At 45.1% G+C, this 23,947-nt stretch overlaps 2 protein-coding genes across 2 annotated transcripts in view; one reads left to right on the top strand and one right to left on the bottom strand.

Moving 5' to 3' along the window:
* Positions 1–981: 981 nt before the first annotated feature.
* crata (carnitine O-acetyltransferase a) lies at positions 982–15,182 on the bottom strand. The gene is made up of 14 exons (XM_080510563.1): positions 15,005–15,182; positions 11,818–12,108; positions 11,613–11,731; positions 11,197–11,250; positions 9,797–9,962; positions 8,400–8,574; positions 8,094–8,272; positions 6,765–6,865; positions 6,401–6,520; positions 5,993–6,115; positions 4,656–4,791; positions 3,614–3,676; positions 3,232–3,369; positions 982–2,345 (listed from the first exon to the last, which is right to left on the bottom strand). Exons 1-14 carry the CDS (start codon positions 15,029–15,031, stop codon positions 2,130–2,132), a joined length of 1,908 nt encoding a protein of 635 aa, XP_080366689.1. The 5' UTR covers positions 15,032–15,182; the 3' UTR covers positions 982–2,129.
* Positions 15,183–16,500: 1,318 nt separating this feature from the next.
* ptpa (protein phosphatase 2 phosphatase activator) overlaps positions 16,501–23,947 on the top strand; it is an 18,717-nt gene continuing 11,270 nt past the window's right edge. Inside the window, exons 1-8 of the mRNA XM_080510248.1 lie at positions 16,501–16,542; positions 17,178–17,287; positions 17,846–17,932; positions 18,397–18,522; positions 18,642–18,759; positions 19,712–19,811; positions 19,902–20,026; positions 23,821–23,921. Of these exons, the coding sequence (XP_080366374.1) occupies positions 16,518–16,542; positions 17,178–17,287; positions 17,846–17,932; positions 18,397–18,522; positions 18,642–18,759; positions 19,712–19,811; positions 19,902–20,026; positions 23,821–23,921 (792 nt within the window). The 5' untranslated portion in view covers positions 16,501–16,517. The remainder of the gene's footprint in view (positions 16,543–17,177; positions 17,288–17,845; positions 17,933–18,396; positions 18,523–18,641; positions 18,760–19,711; positions 19,812–19,901; positions 20,027–23,820; positions 23,922–23,947) is intronic.

Here is a 23,947-nt window from a genome sequence, read left to right as displayed (position 1 = left end):
ATTCTCTCCCAGTTACAACACACCTGACTGCAATGAGCGGCTCGTTATTGGGCTTTTTCACAACCTTGGTGATGATGTCATCATTAGATTCAGCTGTGATGAAGCAGCACTAGAACACAGCAGACGTCACTGACTTCCACCGCCGTCGCATTATTATGATGTCACTAAGTGACAGTGTGGTCCGACTGCCACACCAACGTGATCACCTTTCACTAACTACTTACTAGAAGCCTCCTAACACCTTTACTTAACTCTTTTAGGAAGCCTCCTAACACCTTTCCTTAACTCCTTTAGGAATCCTCCTAACACCTTTCCTTAACTCCTTTAGGAAGCTTCCTAACACCTTTCCCTAAGTCCTTTAGGAAGCCTCCCAACACCTTTCCTTAACTCCTTAAGGAAGCTTCCTAACACCTTTCCTTAACTCCTTTAGGAAGCTTCCCAACACCTTTCCTTAACTCCTTTAGGAAGCTTCCTAACACCTTTCCTTAACTCCTTTAGGAAGCCTCATAACTCCTTTAGGAAGTCTCCCAACACCTTTCCTTAACTCCTTTAGGAAGCTTCCTAACACCTTTCCTTAACTACTTTAGGAAGCCTCCCAACACCTTTCCTTAACTCCTTTAGGAAGCCTCCTAACACCTTTCCTTAACCCTGTGATGTCATCCAGTGAGTTAAGGTAAAGTCCATAGAGAAGGAGAGAGGAGGGACACTTCAGACCTACCCAATATCTCCACCTGTCCACTCGTCTTTCCTCTCCTCCTGCGTTTGTCCAAACCTTCCCTTCAGTCTGGTTTATAATTCTGACCTTTCAGTTAGTTTCTGATTCTCTGGATCAATGAAGCCTAGTTGAGTTGAGCTCACGCCACAAAATTCAACTGTCTAATGAAGTGGCTGCTGTGTGTGAAGGAGTTCATTGTGGGACTTCTTCTTCTGTGGTTTGAACAAAATAATACGCAGACACAGCAATGAAATAATGAGCATGGATGCACTAGAAAAAAAGGACTTTAATTTATTGAGAGTTAAATATTGGAAGCTACAGTCATCAGCTTCAGATTCAGTCCCTTTGTGAGTTAATCTCCAACTCAATCAACCAAAGAAAATAACTACATTCAAAACATCAGTTAACCCCATACTGGCCAAAACATAATCCCTCTGATGCAACGTCGTTATTCAGATTGTCCCATTTCAACGGAGAGTTCTGCACTTTAAACTACAAAGTTGAAAGTAAAGCGCTTGAAGATGTGGGGAGAAAATAAGACGTTTCTCTTGATTCTCAGGAGAGAAAAAAGTCTTAAGACACAGCAGTAAAATTTAATTCACGGTCAAATGCACTTAAAAAGTAAACTCGTTTTTCTATGTTATTTCCCCCCCAGATGATGTCTTGAAGCCACATCCAGAAGATAAAACTCGGTGTGGATTGAATCCATGGCTGCTACAGAGGCTTTGTGCTTCTGGAGGAGGCGGAGCTTCACAGAACCACAAGACGTCTACAGGACCGACACACTTTGACACTTTGTGGACTAAAGAATTTAAACTTCTGGAGGACGAGGTTTATCATTTATCCTTTCAGTTGTGTGAAGTCCAAACTAAAGCACACAGAAGACGCTTCACCTCGGATTTCTTTTCCCCAGATCTGGCTTTTCTGGAAGGTTTCATTTCTGATTGTTTGAGGCACAGACGTTCGTCCTGTTTACTATTGTGACTACATCGCTGGATCATCGTCGCCAACTGATTCTGGGTCTGCCCTCACTGCCCACTTTTAAAACTAATCTTAAAGACCCATTTTTTTTATTCCTTGTCTGAGACTCTGGGCCTGCTTTTATTGCTGACAATCTTCCAGTTTGTTTTTATTCTTCTATTTTCACGTGAAGCACTTTGGCTTTTTTTTTAAAGTGCTATACAAAATAAAAGTGACTTGACTGGGTCAAAGGTCAGTGGTTCCACGTTGACCAGGTGAGAAATGAGAATATCTGTTTGTAAACTAACGATGATGCTTCATAAAACACAAAACCAGCCACAAACCGCCACATGGCGGAAAAGCTTGAAATATATGTAACCGGATGATTAAAAATCCTCAGATTGAGGTGGGGGGGGGGGACCCCCCCAGAGCTATCAGCAGGTAGGGGGACGCGTCACAGTTTGGCCCGAGGCGTCTGGTCCAGCAGGGTCTTCACGTCCAGCAGGGCCTGCTCCATCGCCCGGGACAGCTCGCCGGCGTCCGTGTCCTCGCAGGAGTTGAAGGACGACACGGCGAAGTTGATGTGCTCACTCATGGGGTTGTAGCACACGCCGTAGCCGTTCGCCACCACCGGCCCAAAGCACATGACGCAGTCCGTCTTGGAGGGCACCTGGTGGACACGGGGGGAGGAGGAGGGGGGGGGGGGGGGTTAGCTTCTACACATGCAGGGGCGTGGCCATTAGGGCCACCTGCCTCTACCTGTGGGAGAATCCCTGCCTTGCAAACAAAATGATTGTTTGTTTGTTTTATTTCTGATCTGCTCAGTCCACAGTGCTCAACCTCTTCACAGTATCAGGGTACGGTTGTCATAATGTTGTGGCGAAAAAAAAACACTTCCTCCAGAAACATAACCAAGTCACACTTAGTATTTCATACACAAGCACGCACGCACGCACACACACACGCACACACACACACACACGTACACATACACACACGCGCACACGTATGCACGCACACGCACGCACGCACACACACACACGCATGTACACACACGCACGCACACGCACGCACACACACCTACGAACGCACACACACACACACGCATGCACGTACGCACACGCACGTACACACACACACACGCACATACACACGCACGCACGTACACACACGCACGCACACACACGCACGCACACACACATTATCTAAATAGTATTTGAGGTAGCACTTGTTTGTATTACTTTTATTTATGACTTTTAATGTATTGTTCATTTTCACACATCTTTGGAATTGTTTACTGTTTTGGATTGTTCATCTGCACTACCTTAAGTAAAAACAAAACAAAACAAAACAAAAAAATAAAAAATGTGTGCATCCACTTCTCTTTGGCGTTGACCTTTGCCGTCACAAGACCTGAAATAAAGTACTTCAATATAGAAACGCCACTGAACACTAGAGGTGAACATGAACACTACTGTTCACAGTGCGAACAACAACACTGTCTTCATAGTGAGTGTTGACTGACTGGGCCTTGCTCCAGACTTGCTGGTCCCTACCTGACTGGTGGACAGCCGGTAGTGCAGGGCTTTGGCGTAGGCCGGGTCCGTGAAGACGTCCGGCACGGAGAGTTTCTCCTCCGAGGCCTGCAGCTTCAGGCCCAGCAGGTGTCGGTCGATGGCCTGACCGCTGATGGCCTGGGGGAGCGGAGCACAGCTCAGTTATCGCCGCGAAATCCGCCCCCGACTGCGGTGCGTGGCGTCAACTCGTACGATCAACGTAGCAGAGAGTTTGACTGGCGGAGGAGGAATGTGTTGACGTCATGGTGTGTGTTGGAAACAATCGGAGACTCTGGATAGAGACTGAGAGCTGAGAGCTGCAGGATCATCACCTAGAATCTACACTGTTGGAATAAAGAGAAACTCTGAACGTGAGACTCACCATGTTGGTGTACGACCTGTGAGCTGTCACTGCTTTCTCCAGCAGGTCAACCTTCTCTGTGTTCTGTAGAGGAGCAACACTGTAAAACTCTCACAACAGGAGCCACACACACACTGTAAAACTCTCACAACCAGAGCCACACACACACACACTGTAAAACTCTCACAACAGGAGCCACACACACACACACTGTAAAACTCTCACAACCAGAGCCACACACACACACACTGTAAAACTCTCACAACAGGAGCCACACACACACACTGTAAAACTCTCACAACAGGAGCCACACACACACTGTAAAACTCTCACAACAGGAGCCACACACACACTGTAAAACTCTCACAACAGGAGCCACACACACACACACACACTGTAAAACTCTCACAACAGGAGCCACACACACACTGTAAAACTCTCACAACAGGAGCCACACACACACACACACACACACACACACTGTATAACTCTCACAACAGGAGCCACACGACACTGTATAACTCTCACAACAGGAGCCACACACACACACACTGTAAAACTCTCACAACAGGAGCCACACACACACACACACACACACACTGTATAACTCTCACAACAGGAGCCACACGACACTGTATAACTCTCACAACAGGAGCCACACACACACACACTGTATAACTCTCACAACAGGAGCCACACACACACACACTGTAAAACTCTCACAACAGGAGCCACACACACACACACACTGTAAAACTCTCACAACAGGAGCCACACACACACACACTGTAAAACTCTCACAACAGGAGCCACACACACACACACACACTGTATAACTCTCACAACAGGAGCCACACACACACACACACACTGTATAACTCTCACAACAGGAGCCACACACACACTGTAAAACTCTCACAACAGGAGCCACACACACACTGTAAAACTCTCACAACAGGAGCCACACACACACTGTAAAACTCTCACAACAGCAGCCACACACACACACACTGTAAAACTCTCACAACAGGAGCCACACACACTGTAAAAGTCGGACACAGACCCGTCTTGCCGGGTCGTCGAAGGCCTTGACGAAAGCGGCCGAGGCGTTGGAGGCGGAGCGGATGGTGTCGGTCCGACCCCGTCTGAACATTCGCAGGGAGGCACTTTCATAGGTGGCAGAGCAGCGCTGGTGGATCCTGAGGAGAGGGAGAACACTTTCAGGATGTTCATATAGGTTTTTGCAATAGAACTGAAAGAAAAATTATGCTGAAGTTATGTTTACTTAAAGGGTTATGGTGTTATTGCATCGGCTCCTCGACTCTATATTAGCAACATTCATTTGAATAAAATCTTATCAACCACATCCTTTAACCTTTATTCAACCAGGAAAATAAAACCCATTGAGATCAAGATCTCCTTTACAAGGCTGATCCAGCCCAGAGGCACACGTCACATTAGGTTTAAATCATATAAAACTCAAATGACAGAGCACAACAGTTAAAGTGAGATAGTGCAGATTTCCATACACACAATTTAAAAGATATAATGCAGATTTTAAGACAAATAACAATGAAATGCTATACGATTTTAAGGTGTATTCATTAAGTGTGAAAACTTAAAAAAAAACACTGATTAATCGACCCTCGCTCTTTGAAGAGTAATAAAGAACAGGAGGCTTGTATCTTAAGGTCAGCCGGTGCGTGAGTGAAGCCACGACTACAACAAACTACAATGTGCTCTTTAAAAGGCAGCTCTGGATCAAGAACAAAATCGAGACTCTTGTAACTACTGACACGTTCTATTTGTTTAGCCTGAGTGGTGGTTATTTTCTGGAAGGCTGTCTGGTCACTTACAATCAGTAAAGACCATCACTTTCTATTTTCTCTGCATTCAAGACGAGCTTCAAATTGTCCAGGCCAGATTGGACATGATTGAAGAAGTTGTAAAAAGCCCACATGCCTGAAGCAGGGATGAAGAACATCAGTAGTAGACGACGGTGTCATCAGCATATAGGTATATTGGTATATACATATATATATATATTGGTATGACGCGTTGGGTAGATTATTGCGCAGGTCCTTCACATGAGTAGTCAATTAAAATGGGTCTGAGGACCGAACCCTGTGGCACACCTATGGGGACCTCTAAGAAGGGAGGACTTGAAAGGTCAATACAAAGGGCAGTACAATATTTCGTGGCATTCCATTGCATAAATAAAATCATTTCAAACATCCTGATCGAGATTCTACACGCTGGTACAGTTTATCTGCCAGGCTGAGGTCGACCTGGAGCATTTCTCCGTGAAGCTGCTTTAGGTTTAGACTGGAAGGGAAAGCTTTATAACACAACCCTCCTAACTGGAGGAAAGGTTTTATTGTGAAAGGGTGAGGCGCTGACCTGTAGAAGGCCAGCTGCAGAGCCATCTGGATGAAGGCGTCGGGACTCATCTTGTAGCTTTTTGGGACGTTTTTACCAAAGTGGCTGAAAACCATCACTTTCATGTCGAGGTCCTGCGCCAGCCTGCGGAAGACGGTGCGAGAGAGACGCATTGACGCAGAATTACAGACATCAGAGGGCGGGATCAGCCGCTCGCAATCAGCTGGTTAACTCGCAGTACTGACAAGAGACAACAGACGTCTTCATTTGAACCCTTTGACACTTCATCCACTTTCTTTAATCTGCACTTTCCAGATCTCAAGTGTTCAGAACGATAGTTTGTGTGTTTGTCTTCTGTGTGTTTTTTTTCAGGAGTGCGGCGTGTCTGTAGCTGAATTCATTTCTGAGCTTCGCTGAAGCGTCTCTCACGTGTCCATGCTGCTCTTGGCCTCCTCGATGTCCTTCTGGATGTCGGCGGAGATGTTGAAGTGGAGCTTCTGAGGCGTCGGCAGTGACGCCGTGTGACCGCGCTCCGCGTCTGGTTTCCTCCTGCGTCCACACGCACACATCGGAATCAGAAAATACGGCATTGCAGAAGGAACGATGTATTTCTTGAGGACGTTTCGAGTTGATCAGGACATATGTCAAATCAAAGAATGTAAGAGGAGTGATGATGAACTTAGTTTCCGCTGAAACAGTCAGTGGTCGCGCTGAAACGCTGGCAAAAGTTCTTTTAATGGCTAAATTGACGAGTGTGTGTGTGTGTGTGTCTCACTAGTGTGTGAGCTCTTACGTGTATTCAACAACGTGATCGATCAGAGCCACGATGGGCGGACCCTCGGCCGGAGCGTGCTCGTAGTTGGCGCCGCATGTCCCGTCCTCGCCAACGATAAACTGAAAGAAGAAGAAAAAAAGAAAAAATTTCAAGACACATTAACACACTCCACACCCCCCGCGCTGGACCGACAACTCCTCCACGACTAGTTTTTTTTCCCAGCATTATTGATTTGAAGGATTGGATTATTAAGTTTATTTGACACATTTAGAAGGATTATTAAGTTTATTTTACACATTTAGAAGGATTATTAAGTACACTTGGCACAAAAACACAAACGTTGGCAGCTGCCCAGAGCTCAAACTCAACAGGGGCACCGGCTTAGATGTGATCCTCAGAAATGCAAATAAAACAAATAATAATACATTCTATTTCAAGGCGCCTTTCTGGGCACTCAAGGACACCTCACAATTGGTTAAAACAAATAAAAAATAAGCCGTAAAGTTAAAGCGGCGCTTCATAGATGACGGCTTTGAGTGATGCGTTCAATTGCTCGTTGTGGGAAGTCCCAATCTGACGTATTGATGAGCTGCGGGGCTCCTGCAGTGGTGACGTTACATGATAAACATGATTAAAATATGACTGATACAGTCATTAGTGAGCTGGAACGTGATGTTTTAGCTGGGGGGAGGGGGGAAGGTGTCATGTGTGGAAAGAAAACCATTCTTCATGTGAATAAAAAGCCATATGATACCACAGTAAATATATATGGACATATGCGAGATATATGACACCTATATAAAATGTCAATTAGAAATAATATGTAAAAGTACATTGTACAGGATTTATTTTCTCAAGTAATTTCTGAAATCTGAAATCATCCGTGGACGAGTCATCCTACAATCCAATATATTGTCTAATCTTGTGTCCTTTCAAATTATGAAATAAAATCACGTGATCACCAAACTACATAAGAAGAATAAAGTCAGTTGATGGGATATATTTCTCTGTGTCCATGTTGACCCTTGGCAGAGGTCAGAAATCACAGAGTGCTTGTGTTTCATAATATGATGCTTCGACTTTGACATGCTAATAAACCAAGTCTTGTGACAAAGCTTAAAAATAATTCCCTGTAAAGAAGCTATAAAAAGCAGAAACCCTACAGCGGGATGAACAGCTTTTAGGAATAAAATGTCATTTAACTTACAGTGTGTGTGTGTGTGTGTGTGTGTGTGTGTGTGTGTGTGTGTGTGTGTGTGTGTGTGTGTGTGTGTGTGTGTGTGTGTGTGTGTGTGTGTGTGTGTGTGTGTGTGTGTGTGTGTGTGTGTGTGTGTGTGTGTGTGTTACCTGCAGCGTCTTGTCGAACCAGCGGTTCCCACTGTTCCAGCTGCTTCCTCCTCCGTGCAGCATCTGGACGGCGGCTCCGCTGCGGTACGAGTCCTGGGAGGTGTGAGGCCTGGCCGAGTCCAGACACAGAGTGAAGATGCTCCTCTGGATCAGCGACACCGACTGCTGGTTGGTCTGGTCTGGACCGAGGAGCACAAACACTTCAAACACAGGGGAGACTGTTCCTCTGTGGTACTGTTGGAACTCCCCCCCGGTCAGACTGTGGTAACCCCCCCCCCCCCCAGTCATCAGACTGTGGTGACTCACCCCTGACCAGACTGTGGTAGGTCCTGCCCCAGGAGTCCCGGTGCTGGGTGGTGAGGATGCCGACAGGCTGGGTGCCGGCCTCAGGTGAAGCTCTGCAGATCTTCTCCAGCTGAGCACGGAGCTGATCTGCAGTCAGCGGTGAGCCGTCGCCGTGGTAAACGTCCAGCACAAAGAACTAGCACGTGGAAGAACCCAGAGATTAGCCTCACCTCACTAGTAGAACGAACTGGAACATTGCATTTCTTATAAAAACTTGTTTTCAACCACTGTGATTAGCATTAGCATTAGCATGGCTGAAGAGCAGTTCGCTTCTCTCTCTCCAAGAGCTTTCTACATGTAGAGGATTCTTCTCAGCTGTTTAATTTATAACTCTATAACTGTAAGGAGAGCAAACATCCAGATTATAGAGCATCTTCCTCCTAAACCAGTGTACCTTCGGCTGACAGTTAGAAAAATGTGAGCTTCTGTTTTGTTCAATGTTGACATGATGATGTAGGCCTGGATGGACCCACTGGCCTGTTAAGTCTGACGCTCAGGGACGACAATGCCAACTTAAGTCATCTCTGGATTTTTCTCAGATTCGTCATTTCGCTGCCGTTTCCTGAAATACTATTACCGTATTTTCCGCAATATAAGGCGCACCTAAATACCCCAAATTTTCTCAAAAGCTGCCAGTGCGCTTTATAACCCGGTGCACCTTATATATGGAAGAATTGTTCTACTCAAGACTGCTATTTGACAGCTAAACAACCAGAAGCTTTTATTTTGACAACTCTAACTTCGCAACCTGATCTTCAGAGGACGACACTCCACACAACACATTCATCACTCATGGTTGCACACCAACATTCTAACAAACCAAAATAAACTAGATGAAATAATGACTCCCTAAACTGGGGAACAAAAACACAACATAAACACAATCAACACAACACCAAGCCCAACAACAACCCACAATAACCTCCAACAACACAAAACATGAATGCAATTATTGGGGGTTATATTTGGTTTGTGGTGTCGGTAATAATTGTGTTTTGTTGTGTTTTTGTTGCTTAGTTCATGTACCGGTAGTTTAGTTTATTAGTTGTAAGTTGTCAACCAGCAGTGAAGAAGGTTTTGTGTGTAGTGTCCTCCTGGCATAGGCTGCAGGTAGGACTATCAAAATAAAGCGTGTGCACCTCTCTGGGTGTTAGAATCAGTGGAAAATGTAACCTAATGGCTTTGAGCTATAAAGGTTACTGACCACTGGTCTATTCCATGCGCCTTATAATGCAGTGCGCCTTATATATGAACAAAGTTGTAAATTATGTCAATCAATGTAGGTGCGCCTTATAATCCGGTGCGCCTTATAGTGCGGAACATACGGTATTTTCAGCATGGTGACATTGTAGGGCTACCTGGAGGTTGTGGGCCACAGTGATGTGCTTCGGGGGAACCGGGCTCCTGGCGTGGTTCACCACCGAGTCCCTCCTCAGACCGGGGATCCGGCAGGACGACAGCACCTCGTAGTACTGGTTCATGCACAGGGGCTTTCCTCCCAGGTACTCCACCGGCAGCGTTTCACTGCGGGACAAGGAACAGAGGCCGTTTTAAATGAACTGACGTTTTCACGCGGAGAACATAGAGAGTGGAAACGGAAAAGGGAACAAATATTTCAATACAGTGATCGGTCATTCAGAAATGTCAAACCAAACGCCAAATTATCAGTAAAGTTAAATCCAATATGAAAGAAGTGAGCTCCACATTCTTCTCTTTAATCCTTTGTATATTATCTGTTCACTATTTAGGGACAAATACGACTCAACGTTTTGCTTCTTTTCTCTGTGAGCTGAAACGTGTGTGTGTATGTGAGTGTGTGTACACTCTCCTTTTGTTTTTTTAACCGCCTCTCAAGTGTTAAGGTCCTGAGTGGGAGTTTCCCAGAATGCTGTGGGAGTGTAAGGCACTGCAGGCTATCTGAACATCTCACTCTGTACAGCAGACTCGGACCACAACACCCCGAGGCTCAACACAGTTACATCTCCTGGTATCACTCCCACATGATGTCATTTGTTTTTTAATAACCATTTAAAACTCCAGAATATCACTTTAACATCTTCTGATTAGCAGCCTTGCTCATATCCACAAGATGGATTTCTCTAAAAGAGACTAATTCAATTCAATGTACGTCTATAATGACTAAAAGCTTTCTATTCTGTTCAATTCTATTCAACAACAAAATGATGCTATTACAGTTCCTCACCGCTGCACGTTGATGCGAGTATTTAAAGAGTGCAAAGTCATATATTTATCAGATATTTAACCAGTGTTGTGTCAAAGTCAGTTTCACATTTATTCACTAGGTGTAGATTAAGGCCATTGTGTGGCACAACCACCAATGCCAAACCAACTTCAAGGGGGGAAAACATGCTTAATATAAATCTGAAAAAAAAAGAATATTTTTCTGTTTTACTTTCAATTTTAAATATGCTTCCTTAACTAATCTTTAGCAACTGCACTTGTCTAAGCCCCCGTCAAGAGTCATTAGTCTCTCGGTGACAAGCCGATAGATGAAAGCAGGTCAAAGGACAGTGATGGAGTGAAGAGAACCCACGGCCACGTCCAGCTGAGTGGATTCACTCACATTTCATCCAGACCTGTTATTATGTTGGATGACCTCTCCCTTCAATGTGACCTGGGGGTCTGACTGGCATATTTTCTCTGCTGCTTAATGCTCATTTCTGCACTGTATATAATTTAAGAAGAGGATAAAGAACGACTGGACGTGTCAAGCATTTCTTAGAATGGAAGAACTCACTTGTCGATCATTGTCTTGAAGTCCAGAACGCCGGCTATCAGTTTGGCTGCGAACCTTGAGAGAGAGAGAGAAAAGATTGCCAGTCTGAATTTTGAGGATGAAAAACACATTAACGTTTAAAAACAATTATATATACATATATATATATATATATATATATATATATATATATATATAATATGGGTCACATAACCCACAGGTCAGCTTCTAACCAGGATTTAAAAAAATGAGACGTTCCAGAAAATGCTCTCATTGTTGCAGTGAAATGCCGACTGTATCTCTGCTTGTCTGCCATTTTAGTAACTCTTTCAATGGGAAGTAGGAGTGAAGTGCCTCGAGTTGGACGAATCAGGGCGAGAAGAGAATGAGCTACAAAACAAAACGCATGAAAGTGTCAACAAGCTGTGAAAGCTCACCTTATTTGTCCCTGCTTATCAGTGAAGTCCATGCGGGGCAGGACCAGCCCGGGGCTGGAGTGGACCACCACAGGCATCCGGTAGTCCAGATAAGCCACCTGAACCCACCAGTCGGACAGCTGCACACAAACACAGGAGAGTCAGACCCGTCTGGAACTGTGCGAAACGAAGTGAGACTCGCGTGGGGACGTGGCGGCTTGCGGACCCAGTTCTCGGAGCGGCGCGCTCTCCTCTCCAGGCCCCTCTGCAGCCTCTCCCCGAGGCCCCCGGCCCTCTGGAAGTCCTCCAGCAGCCTCCTGGTGTGCTCCAGCTCGTCCTCCTCCACGATGGGCTCCAGGGCCGTGATGTAGCGCTGGCAGGTCTGCTGCAGGGGGGGCACGGGCAGGCCCGGGAGCCCCCTCTGGTGGCTCAGGTACCTGCCGGACACCCGGCCCGCCGACACCGGCTTGACCAGGTGGCAGGGCTTCATGAGGGCGCAGGGTTTTACCATCCCCAGCTGCAGCACAGACACATGGAAGAAGGAGAGGAGAAAACAACAACACACTGCTGAATAATTCATGTTTAGAAAGCATTAAGCGATTCAGCTGGATGGACTCAAATAACAACAGTTACATTTATTTCAGCTTGAAACATGAAAAACAATGATTCTGTGAGACCTTTAACCAACAGCAGCCTTTTTAACCAACCCCAGTTGCTAAAAGGTTCCATATTATACCGTTTTTCAACAATTCCAACGTGGTATTCAAAGTGTATTTCCAAATCCAGCCAGTCTAAAAGTCCCCCAAGTGAGCTCTACTGAGAACAAGCCGCTGTATCGGGCCATGCCTACTCCAGGTGTTTCAGATGAAGTGGTTCCCCTGTTAACTGGTGTCTCTACGTCACTATAGCATCTTTTGTTGCTGCTAATAACAGAAACAATTACGTTTCCAAGTGTCGTAGCCTTTGTGAGTCTTATTTTAATATAAGCTGTTTCTAGCAGCTTATATTAAAATTAATTAATTAATTCGGCCATCATTTACCAGGGAAACCAGTTCATCTGAAACACCGGTACGCCACGCTAATGTTTACGCTAGATTTAGCACTGGGACTCGTACAAACATTGTCGTTCAACCAGTTTGAAGCAGAATTTGACCCAGAAGAGGCCGAATTAAAAACACTGTGTGTCTGATTATGTGACTTAATTTGCTGTTCCTACAGTCACGAGCAAGTAGCTCACGCCAGCTTAGTTTTTCACATTATACTGATTTTATTCTACCAGTGGGAGTGGTTATTTCCCCACATGATGTCACAAAGGAGAAAATATCCGATTCTCCTGTACACATTCGCTAAAACGTGGAGCAAGCTATGGAGATGACGGCCGTCCTTCATACACAGGCTATTGGGGACACATATTACCAAATTTCGCACAATGTGGGACATTTAAAGCGCTGACCTTTAGCTGATTGTTGAAGATTTAATGCATATTTTTTTTGTTGAGTCACATGAAACTCAAAGTGGGAGATAATATCCAGATCTGACGTGAAACCAAACAACAGTTGCAAATCTTGACAACCAAAAATCCAAAAGCCAACTGAGGACAGCCTGGAAGCTCCAGGGGGCAAAGTCAATATATTGTATTTTTTGCGCAGCCTCATAAAAACAGGAGCATGTGATCGGATGTTTTTTTTCTTTTATTTGCAGTCAAAAGAAGCAGGAGATTGTTTCTGGTGTGAATCTCTAGAAAGGGTCGATCTGAGAGCAAACACACAACAATCCTACTATATTCTACTGCACAGTACTAGTGTTTATTTCTAATCATTTTACAGCAAATCTCAGAATTGATTGTTCAGTAAAAATCCTACTTTTTTTTTTTACCATCCTGAATTCAAACTGCAGTCACAGAACCAGATGAGCAAGACATAATTTAGTGTTTCACAACTACATGTGAAGTTTATTAAGTCTATTACTGCCATCTATTTGTGATTCATGTCGTTGCAGTTATTTTTTTTTATTTACAAAAGAGTCATGGTAAACTTTAAACCCAAAGTTTGCAACCTTTGACCAAAAACAGCCATTTTTTTGTGATTTTCTACCAAATCAAATTTAACTGGAGCTGAAAAATAGGTTTAACTTTAGAAATGAAGCCAACGCAGCTTCTGAAGTTTCATATCCAGCAGTTTTGAAAGAAAAATGGTATCTCGTTTTGCGTTTGTGACGTTCCGATTACAATTTAGGAAAGGTGAACTATATACATACGTGGTTAAATGGTTAAATAAAAACAAAAAACATTATGGTATTCATCCACTTCATTGTGCATATGAGCACAAAAAGCACACGAGTGTTCATGTCAACAAACCAATACAATCGGAAAGAAAATCCATTAAGATCGATAAAGTGAAGACGTAAATGCAGCTCGTGTTGCGTTATGTCAGCTCTACTTAAGACAGCTGTTTTTAAAAATCCCATGCTTTCTTTGAGATTTCTGCAATGGGCTTGGTGGGTTTGTAGGCCGGTGTTTCAGATGGACTGGTTTCCCTGTTAACTGGTGACCCCATGGTTGCTGCTGGGAACAGGAGATTGGAAGCTACATATAAATCCAAGCCATTATTATTAATTTTTATTATTATTATGTCAAAACAAGACTCACAAAAGGTATGAAACTGAGAAACGTCCTTGTAAATGTGGTTAAACTGTATTTGTCAAAACAAGAGACAGATTTCTGTCGGGTTTTTAAAACATCTGCTGCTTATAGCAACAAAGAGAGCGAAAGAAAATCGCTCACCAGTTAACAGGGAAACCAATTATTCTGAAACACTGGACTGGTTTTGGTCTGAGGGCCTTATGTTTGATGTTAATGTTTGACACCCCTGTCTATATGATCCTGACGTGTCAACAAACGCTCAGTAACCTGTTAGGAGCAATAAGATTTATAAGCTATCCAGTAGCAGGTGAGACAGTCAGGACTAAATGTTTTTAACGTATTCCTGAACAATCTTACGATCAAATAAAGTGATAAACGTGTAACAAGCTGCTATGACTGTTTTTTTTTTGTTTTTTTTTAATAATCATTCGAGAAAAATCTGAAGTTTTAGACTTACACCAGCAGGTTTCTTGACTGCTCTCCACTTTTCTCTACGATTTAAAGAAGAGTTTCATATCTTCAGAGGCTCTTCTTTCGCACGTCACGCCAGGATTCCAACCTGACCTTTAACCCACTTAGCCTCCGGCTGCTAAGCGGTTAGCATGCTATGCTAACCGTCCGCTAACCATTGAGACCAGCGGAACAAGCCCGCCGCCGCGGAGCCCAACCGGCGGTCGTTAACTACCACGGTACCGGGGAGGACCGTCACCGGGGTGGACCACGTCAACGAGGAGCGTTAGTTCAAGCGGACAATGTCGGAGTGTGGACTCACCACGGTTCTGCTACAACTGCCCCACATTCTGCGGGGCTGGAACCGCCCACCGGTCGCGGTCCGTCACTGATCGAAGTCCGGGGAGCGGGGCTCCTGTCCAGGGGTTCAGCTCCTCCAGAGGCCGGTCAGGGTGAACCGTGTCCCCGCTGTCAGCGGCTCAGCTCCCGACACTGCCTCAGGGAACAGTTGCCGGTTAAAGTTACAAAGGCTATAAATATAAAAGTGGGTGTGGAGGTCTGATAAGAGCACATACTCGAATATTGTCTGCACGATTTCAATGAAATATCACCGTTTTTTATCAATAAAATGTTTAAATTAAATTATATATTGTTATTATTATTATTATTATATAATTATTGTATAATTATAATTATATATATAGTGTCATAATATAAAATTTTGATTTCAAATTAAACCGTTTTTTTTGTTGTTGTTGTGGCCCAAGGTGGGTGATGCGAATGTCTATATTTTCACAAAAAACAAACAATTAGTGCCGAAAATGACTGCAGACTCAACATGAGCCAATTTTAATGAAACTTTCTGGTACAAAATACAGTGAAATGTTTAAAAAAACAAAACGTCCAAGTTGTTACAACTTCACCCAGAAGACATGGCTCTGAGGCTAGTTTGATAGCCACAAGGGAGCTTTCATGGCAAGTGTTTTGTTTAATTCCCCGAGAGTAGATATAGACATGTCTGAGTGAATACATAAATAACACATAACAAACTAAAATAGAATAATGAACATAAAGTGAATAGAAACTGAGTCATGTTTGAGTTGACACACAGATAAACTCAAGTAGAATGATTAACATAATGTGATTAGAAACTGGATCATGTTTGAAGACACATGGACAAATTAAAGCTGCAAAGCAGGTTGAACGAGTTCTTAATACTTGCAGGACACTGACTGAGAAGGTCACTTGAATAGTGGACAGATGTGGCATCATTGTGGCCTTGTCGTTTTCACAATATCTGCACAGATGAGATAGTTATCTTCCCCAACAAACATTGGGGGAAGGTTATGTTTTTGTCTGTTTATTTATTCATATTTTTTTTAATCGGTTTTAATGTATGCATTTTACCACTTTTTTCAACAAACTATTAACCCAAATTGCATGAAATATTCCGGTATAAGTCAGACAATTAAAAAAAAAAATTTCCAGAATAAGTCAGACAATTTTAACAATTCTAATGTCAAAACGAGCAACAGAGCGCATTTGTGCATTTTAAGTTATGAAAAGTGGCTTATTGAATTTGTTGTGCGGTTGAAGTTCCACAGTACTGTTTTGAAAAGCTGCTGATCAGGGAGGATTTGCATGAACTGAAATATAAACGTGACCTGCTGGATTCATTGTAACGTGTCAGCGATCTGAACGACATTATTCTGGCGGTGATCTGAGGACACCAGTCGGCCTGTCGTGTCCTCCTCTCACCGTGTGGTGGCGGTAGTGAGTCGTAGACACAGTGAAGCTGCAGATGAGAGCCAAGGAAGAAGCCTTTCATCTTCATCATGGCGGACTCAGAGCAGCAGCCAGGTAACACACACTCTGAAACACTCACACACACACACACACACTCACACACACACGCACACACACACTCTGGTGATGGAGCTGCCCTGATTTCAACACTCGTCCGCAGCTTTGTCTTCACACACACGTTCAAACTGTGCGGACTTTAAAGCTCAGCACTGCAACGCTGTCTGTGTTTGTGTTTCTCTCCAAATATAGCTCTCTCTCTCTCTCTCTCTCTCTCTCTCTCTCTCTCTCTCTCTCTCTCTCTCTCTCTCTCTCTCTCTCTCTGTGTGTGTGTCAGTTAGTATCATCCCTCACTTCCTCAGGAGTTTACATCATTAATTGAGGAGCATCGTTCAGTGATACAGCGATGGAGAATTAAGCATTTTATATTGATCTAGTGATTCATTCAATGATTTCTGATGAGTAAACAGATTTTTTTTTTCAAATGTCATTTAACCTCACAGTTATTTATCACTTTTCCTTTCCTGAGATGTTGTGACGTTGTCATTGAGAATGGGAAGGAGCTTCATGACAGAGTGTGCACACACAATGTGTCCGGATGGAAAAGTGTCGCGCTGCATGAATGAACATTAGGAGCTGTGACTCGCCTTCACGAGAGGAACGTGTCGTGTGTCGTTTCTACCACTCTACAGGATCGTCTCCTGAAGATGACGCTTCGGACGCCGCGGCCGGTCTCACCTTCATGGTGCCCAAGAAAGAGATCAGCATGGTGCCTGACATGGGGAAGTGGAAGCGGTCTCAGGCACGTCTCCACCCCGCATTTCTGTCATTACTCACCGGAGACTTAAACTCCTTAACTTCTGTCTGTTTTGATTTATTTCAGTGTTTGTTTACGTTAGAGAAGTGCTGCTCGGGTTGGTCAGGTAGTGTAACTGTGGTTGGTTGGGGAGGCGTGTGGATCTGTGTGGTCACTGGGATGTCATCGGCCAGTTTATCGTCTGTTGTACCCGTCTCCTCCCGTTGCAAGAGCAAACAATGGTTTGGACACTAAAAGCTGATGAACAGAAGGGGACAGATGTGGCCGTTACACCTGATAATAAACAGATGTTTGGAGCCTTTCGGGAACATTTAACCCTCCGCTTATAAACAAACTTCACTAATGATCCCAGTCACATCGGTGCGTATTGGTTTGTATAAAGTCTTTCACTGGTGTGACTTTGTCTGTTTCCTCTGTGTGTGTGTGTGTGTGTGTGTGTGTGTGTGTGTGTGTGTGTGTGTGCGTGTGCATGTGTGTGTGTGTGTGCGTGTGCGTGTGCGTGTGTGTGTGTGTGCGCGCGCGCTCACGCTGCTCTCCTCACAGGCCTACGCTGACTACATGGGCTTCATTCTGACTCTGAATGAAGGCGTGAAGGGGAAGAAGCTCACCTGTGATTACAAAGTGTCAGAGGTCAGTTCCTCCCACCTCCAGCAGTGACCCCCGGTGGGTGAATTTTTGTTTTTCAGGGATCCTTGTTTTTTTTTTTTGGTCTTGACATTAAGATGTTTATATCGACGCTGCAGTCGCACGGCAACATTCATACAAGTGGGTTGTGGTTTCTCACAGAGCGTCTGCCGCTGGAAGTTTGACAATTTCTCTTGTGACAAACCAAATAAAAAGCATTCACATAAGAAGAGAAACGGTAAATATTAAAGCCAATCTATGATCATTTGACACAACAATTGGAAATGACTGAAGCGAGTCAAAAAACTGATATCCTTCATTGTGCTATTTCAAACAAAACTTTATTATTCCAATTTTCTAAAGATGAATAGGGGCGACCTACTGCAATATTCACCTAATTTCATGGTTCAAATGTTGTTTTTTGTCTTGAATGTTAAATAAGTTCTTCATGTTGGTGACATGTGACACAGACCGTGGAGAAACTGATGGACGTTCTGGACACTCTGGACCGGTGGATAGATGAGACTCCTCCGGTGGACCAGCCGTCACGCTTCGGTAACAAGGCCTACAGGACCTGGTTCTCCAGGCTGGACCAGGTGAGGGTCAACTCTCTGTTTCCATTCTGTGCGTGGCGGTCTGGAGTATGTCGGACGTGGTGTTGGAACCCAGGTTATTTTAGCTGATCTCTCTCTCTCTCTCTCTCTCTCTCTCTCAGGAAGCAGAGGCTCTGGTGTCGTCCGTCCTCCCTGCAGACAGGATGTCAGCGGCCGAGGAGATCGCGGTGTACCTCAGGGAGTCTGTGGGGAATCCCATCAGGATAGACTATGGCACCGGTACCAGCTGCCCATTCATTTCGTGTTCAGTGTCCTCGTCACCGCGTTCCTCCTCGTAACATTTCCAGTGTCCACTCAGGACACGTCTGAGCACCTGTTTTCAAACCTCCACATGATGGTACCAATGTGTTTTGATGAAGAGTATTTAGACTGCGTCTCAATTCTCCCCCTCAGCCCTTCATCTTACCCCTTTGAAATGCGCGTTCACAAGAGTCTGAGGGGTGAGGGGAGGGCTATTCACCCCTCGAAACGAAGTGTTTACAGATGCACACTTTAAACAGAGGGGTAGGAGGACATGGCGCCGAAGGACTCGCATTTCACATATATACGCTTCTAAAGTTATATAAACCTGTTGTGTTTTATACGAGTGAGAGCGGCAGTAGCGCTGCCGTATGGAGCTTCCGTGTGTATTTGTTTGGTAGAGACCGTGTTTATAACATTTTATTATTACACTGTAGAGTTCCAAAGTCTTCTAAAATGGGTGTTTTGAAAATAGGGACCCCCGAGCAAACAAGTAGTCCGTGTCTCCGTCTATTTCTTCACCTTGATGTGGAAACAAAGCAGCCAAGCTGCTGCAACACGTTGAATTTGGGACGGCAGGACGACGCTCCTGCTGGAAAATCAGCAAACATCCGTGGCTCAGCTCTGCTGATATAACGGCGCTGTATTATGACATCAAAACTGTGAGACGGAGCGAGAGGGGGTGGGGCTGAGCAGAGGGAGAGGGATGTCCCAAATCTAAGGGCTGAAACTTTTACCCCTTTGCCTTTGCCCTTGTTTTGGAGGTGGAAGGCTAAGGGGTAGGCGGAGGGCTAAGGGGTAGGCGGAGGGCTAAGGGGTAGGCGGAGGGCTAAGGGGTAGGCGGAGGGCTAAGGGGTAGGCGGAGGGGTACAAAATAGAATTGGGATTGGCCCTTAGTGTTTGTGGACCTGAACCTGCTTTGTGTTGTCAGGACATGAAGCAGCCTTCGCCGCGTTCCTCTGCTGCCTCTGCAAGGTCGGCGCTCTCAGGGTGGACGACCAGCTCGCTATCGTCTTCAAAGTGTTCAAGAGGTGAGGCCCTGACCGCAGTGTCGAGGATAAGGTGTCTTCACCGCCGGTCGCCGGCGGAAACGAGTCCTCTTGACCTGCGTGTGCCTCCAGGTATCTGTCGGTGATGAGGAAGCTGCAGAGGACCTATCGGATGGAGCCGGCGGGCAGCCAGGGCGTGTGGGGGCTGGACGACTTCCAGTTCCTGCCCTTCATCTGGGGGAGCTCCCAGTTTGTAGGTGAGAGTCTGGAACACAACCCCATCTGAACGTAGCGTTTGAAAAGCATTGATCTGGAGTTATTTCACGCTGCGGCTTATGGAGTTACAATTTCATGCAATAAGAAAACAACACTGTCGCGAGGATCTGGGCCGGATGAACCTCACCAGACCTCTGAGGCCATGTTTACCCGGAGCTGGCTATTTACAAAATCAGTAGTAGTTTCTGCATTTGGGCCTTGCATTTACACATAAGTGAAGCTGTGAGTCTCCCAAAATCTTAAAAATGAAAACAAAGGCGGGTCAATCCGTGTGCATGTAGAGAGAGGGAGACTGAGATTTGCGTCACGTTTTTACAGTTTGGCCGTTGTGATCAAAATTGATTCAGTGAACCAGGTTTTTCTGTTGGTCCTTGTAAATGAAGATTGTTTTGGGGTTTTTTTCTCAAACAGCCATTTTTGTAAATACCCAGCTACGTGTGAACGCGGCCTTCGGGACGGCAGGGAGGGTGCACAGCGAAATATCTCAGTAGGTTATCCCAGAATACTGTACTTCAATGAGCTGGGATTGTAAACTGAGGGGAATGAAATCAACAAAGTGACTGTGAGCAGAGAGCCTCTCCTCATTGGTCGGTCCACACAGGGCAGAGGGGACACCGATCAATGGATGTTGAAGCCGGTCACGTGACGGCGACTTCTCCAGACGGGTTCAATGATGATAGCTTTTATTGATTGTAGTCAGAGATTCGAGGCGAAAACATTACGTCATCACCGTTAAGTCCATCCAAGACGGATAGACGCCGACGCAGACGTGTGCGGCCTCTTTAGTGAAGGTCAGCGTGCGGGAACTCGTCACATGAACTTATTCACTTCAAGCCCAGAATGAGACTTTGCCTGCGCAGCTGCTGCGATATTTCACAATGTTTACGTTGCGCTGAAATTGCTTTTTGACCGACCGTGAAGGCGAGAGGTGGTTTTCTGTTTCTGAAACCAGTGACTGAGGAGCCGAGGACCTCGATGCCACAGAGCTCTGCATTTTCTCCATCAGCCTCATTTTCACATTACGTCGCACTTAAATGTTAGAATCTGGTTCAATTGTGAGGTGGCAGGTTGTTTTCTGTGGTGTGAGGAGTAAAACGCCACTATTTTAGCAGACAATACTGGGTTGTGTTGGTTTTTTTGCTTTGAGTCTGTGGAAATAGATCCTTTTGCTTATAGATTATATAGCCTTTATTTTTTTTGACTTGTATTCTGATAACATTTACACTTTGCCGTTACTTTTGAATCGCGAGGTGACGTGTTGTTTTATTTCAGAGGACGCTACTGTCTCTTCATTTGGAATGGATCGCATTTCCTTTTTGTCCATGGACGTCCTCTGGTAGCGCCATTATTTCGAGAGTTGGAAGATGCTTCTAGCGGTGTTTTTGTTTCAGGTAAAAATGGAGAACGGTTCTGAGTGAGTCGCCTCGGCACGAGGACATAGTCGCTCCTTCGTAGCTCAATGAATTCAGAAAGCCCGATTGAACATTTGCGCTTCTTTAAAATCAAAATGTACTTGATGATTGAGGTGTGGAATATATTTAAATGTAATTTCTTGTGCGGTGTACCAGATTAAGTTGATCTGGCCCTGGCGCTGCCTCCAGGTTTGATTCATCAAGTTCAGTCCTGCCTGAGGACGGAGCTGCAGTGACACGTGCTGACCACTAGAGGTCAGCAGACCACCTCAGAACCACATGGTGCCCACTGAACGTGTGTGTCAGTTGATGTAAAGACAACTGTTCATGTCAGAGGAGCAAAAAACTGCTCCCGTTTACACTGAAATCCACTTCTTGTTATAAAACTGGAGCAGGAGCCCTCTGATTGGGTGGTCGCTGCACGCCGCGGTGATGTGGCGCCGCGTCATGTGTACCGCGCACACGGCCCATCGGGGGGGGGGGGGGGGGGGGGGTGAAATCGTCCCGATGAAGAGCATCCTGACGATGAAGCTCAGCTCTGAGCTGAATGAGTTCAGCAAACGGCGTGAGCTTCAGGCAGCGGCACAGAGAGGACGCCACCACTGACTCATCTGCTCTACATCCTGCCTGGACCCAGGCTGGAGACATCAGTGTGAATAAATCCACATGTGAAACATGAAGGGCTTTCTCATAAAGTGATAACTTCATTAATATGCGTAAGAAAACCTCTTGATTCAACCTGAGGTACAATCAGTGATTACATCATATCGGTTCCATTGCTTTAGTAGAATAACTTCTATTCAATCACCAATGTTGTGAATAACGGCAGCAGCAATAATGGAAAGTAACTGTAATCCCACTTCTTATGGCAGGAGCGCACTGGTAAGTGATCATTGGTAACCATTATGACTCCTGGAAGTTCTAGGAAGCTTCTTAACTTTCACTTTTTTTTTCTTCCATGAAAGCTGTTTGGGTATTGGTTTTTTTAAATTCATATTTATAATCCTGGACTCGCTCATTCTTCCTGAAGGCAGCATGAAGAATATCTCCCTTTTCACCTGGTTGTGTTGGTCACAGATCGTTATGATCAAATGAGGATTTTCACATATACGACGAGACTGAATGCACTTGTGAGAGAATAGATCCAAGATGGCGGCCATGTGTCGGTGTCAGTATGAGGATTATGAGCACACTGCCCCTTTTATCGTCAGACTGACCCTCACAGCTGCACTACAGCAACACAAGACACGTGGACAATGTTAAAGCTCACATATTATACGGTTTTTCAACCTCTAACATCGTATTCAAAGCGTATTTCCCCAAATCCAGCGTTGGTCCTGAATGTCATCCGGTCTTCTATTCCCTCTACTGAGCTGTACTTATTCCTGTTTCCACGTCTGTCGCTTCTCCAGGCTCCGTCTGGTGTTTCACATTAATTGGTTTCTTTTTTAACTGGCGGCCGCTGAGCGTCCCCTGTTGCTGCTCATAACGGCAGCGACGGATGCCAAAGGAAGTCGGTCACTATTTAACAGGGAAGCCAATTAATCCGAAACACCGGCACGATGCGCTAATGTTTACAGGGGTGGGGGGGATTTATCACTGTGACTCCTAAAGAAAACTGTCGTTCAACCAGTTTGAAGCAGAACGTGACCCAGAAGATGCCGGATTAAAAACATTGTGTTTCCGATTGTCTTGCTTAGTTTGGTGGTATTTGTGGTTGGTTACTACCAAGTAGCTAGCGCAGACTTCCTTCACCTCTGGGGCCTCATACACAGGTCTATGGGCAGCTTAGTGTTAGAAAAGCATAATGAAGTGAAATTTGCACAATATGAGACCTTTAACACAGGAAAGGCTGAGGGAGGACATGAACTGTTTCCCAAACTAACTGATTAGAGTCCTGAACTAACTAACTAACTGTCTGTGACCAACATGATGGCTCATTGAGGTAGAAGATAAACTCCGTAAACCTAAAAGTGGCAATAATGGAGTGAATTAAATGGGTGTATGGATTTAGACTTGATAGCAGACTTTACTTCTATAGAATGTTTTGCTTTTTGGCTTTTTTCCAGTTGCTTGTTAGCTTGACTTAACTTCCTCTCACTGGTTCTCACACTGCAGCACCACCTCCAGGCCGCCACGGTGGATGTGTTGCTGTCAGCATGCCGGACTTTTAAGCACTTCACCGTCGCGTTCACCCGTTTGACACGAACATAGAAGTACCAGATGAAGCAAATGTGTTTGACCCCTGCTGGCAAAAATCACCAGAAACACCGTGCGGCCAGCGTTCAGACTGGTCCCCCGGTGACGACGCTGACACCCGGTGGCGAACGGACGCACTCACGGGGCTGGTCTTGTCGCCGCAGATCACCCCACACTGGAGCCGCGCCACTTCATCGACGAGAGGGTGGTGAACGAGCACCACCAGGACTACATGTTCCTGGAATGCATCAAGTTCATCAACGAGGTGGGGGGAAAAAGTGTCTCTGTACC

The sequence above is a fragment of the Blennius ocellaris genome (assembly GCF_963422515.1).
Source record: "Blennius ocellaris genome assembly, chromosome: 15".
In the NCBI taxonomy this organism is placed as follows: domain Eukaryota; kingdom Metazoa; phylum Chordata; class Actinopteri; order Blenniiformes; family Blenniidae; genus Blennius; species Blennius ocellaris.
The sequence above is the reverse complement of the archived record's forward strand: the minus strand, read 5'-3'. Positions and strand labels throughout refer to the sequence as shown.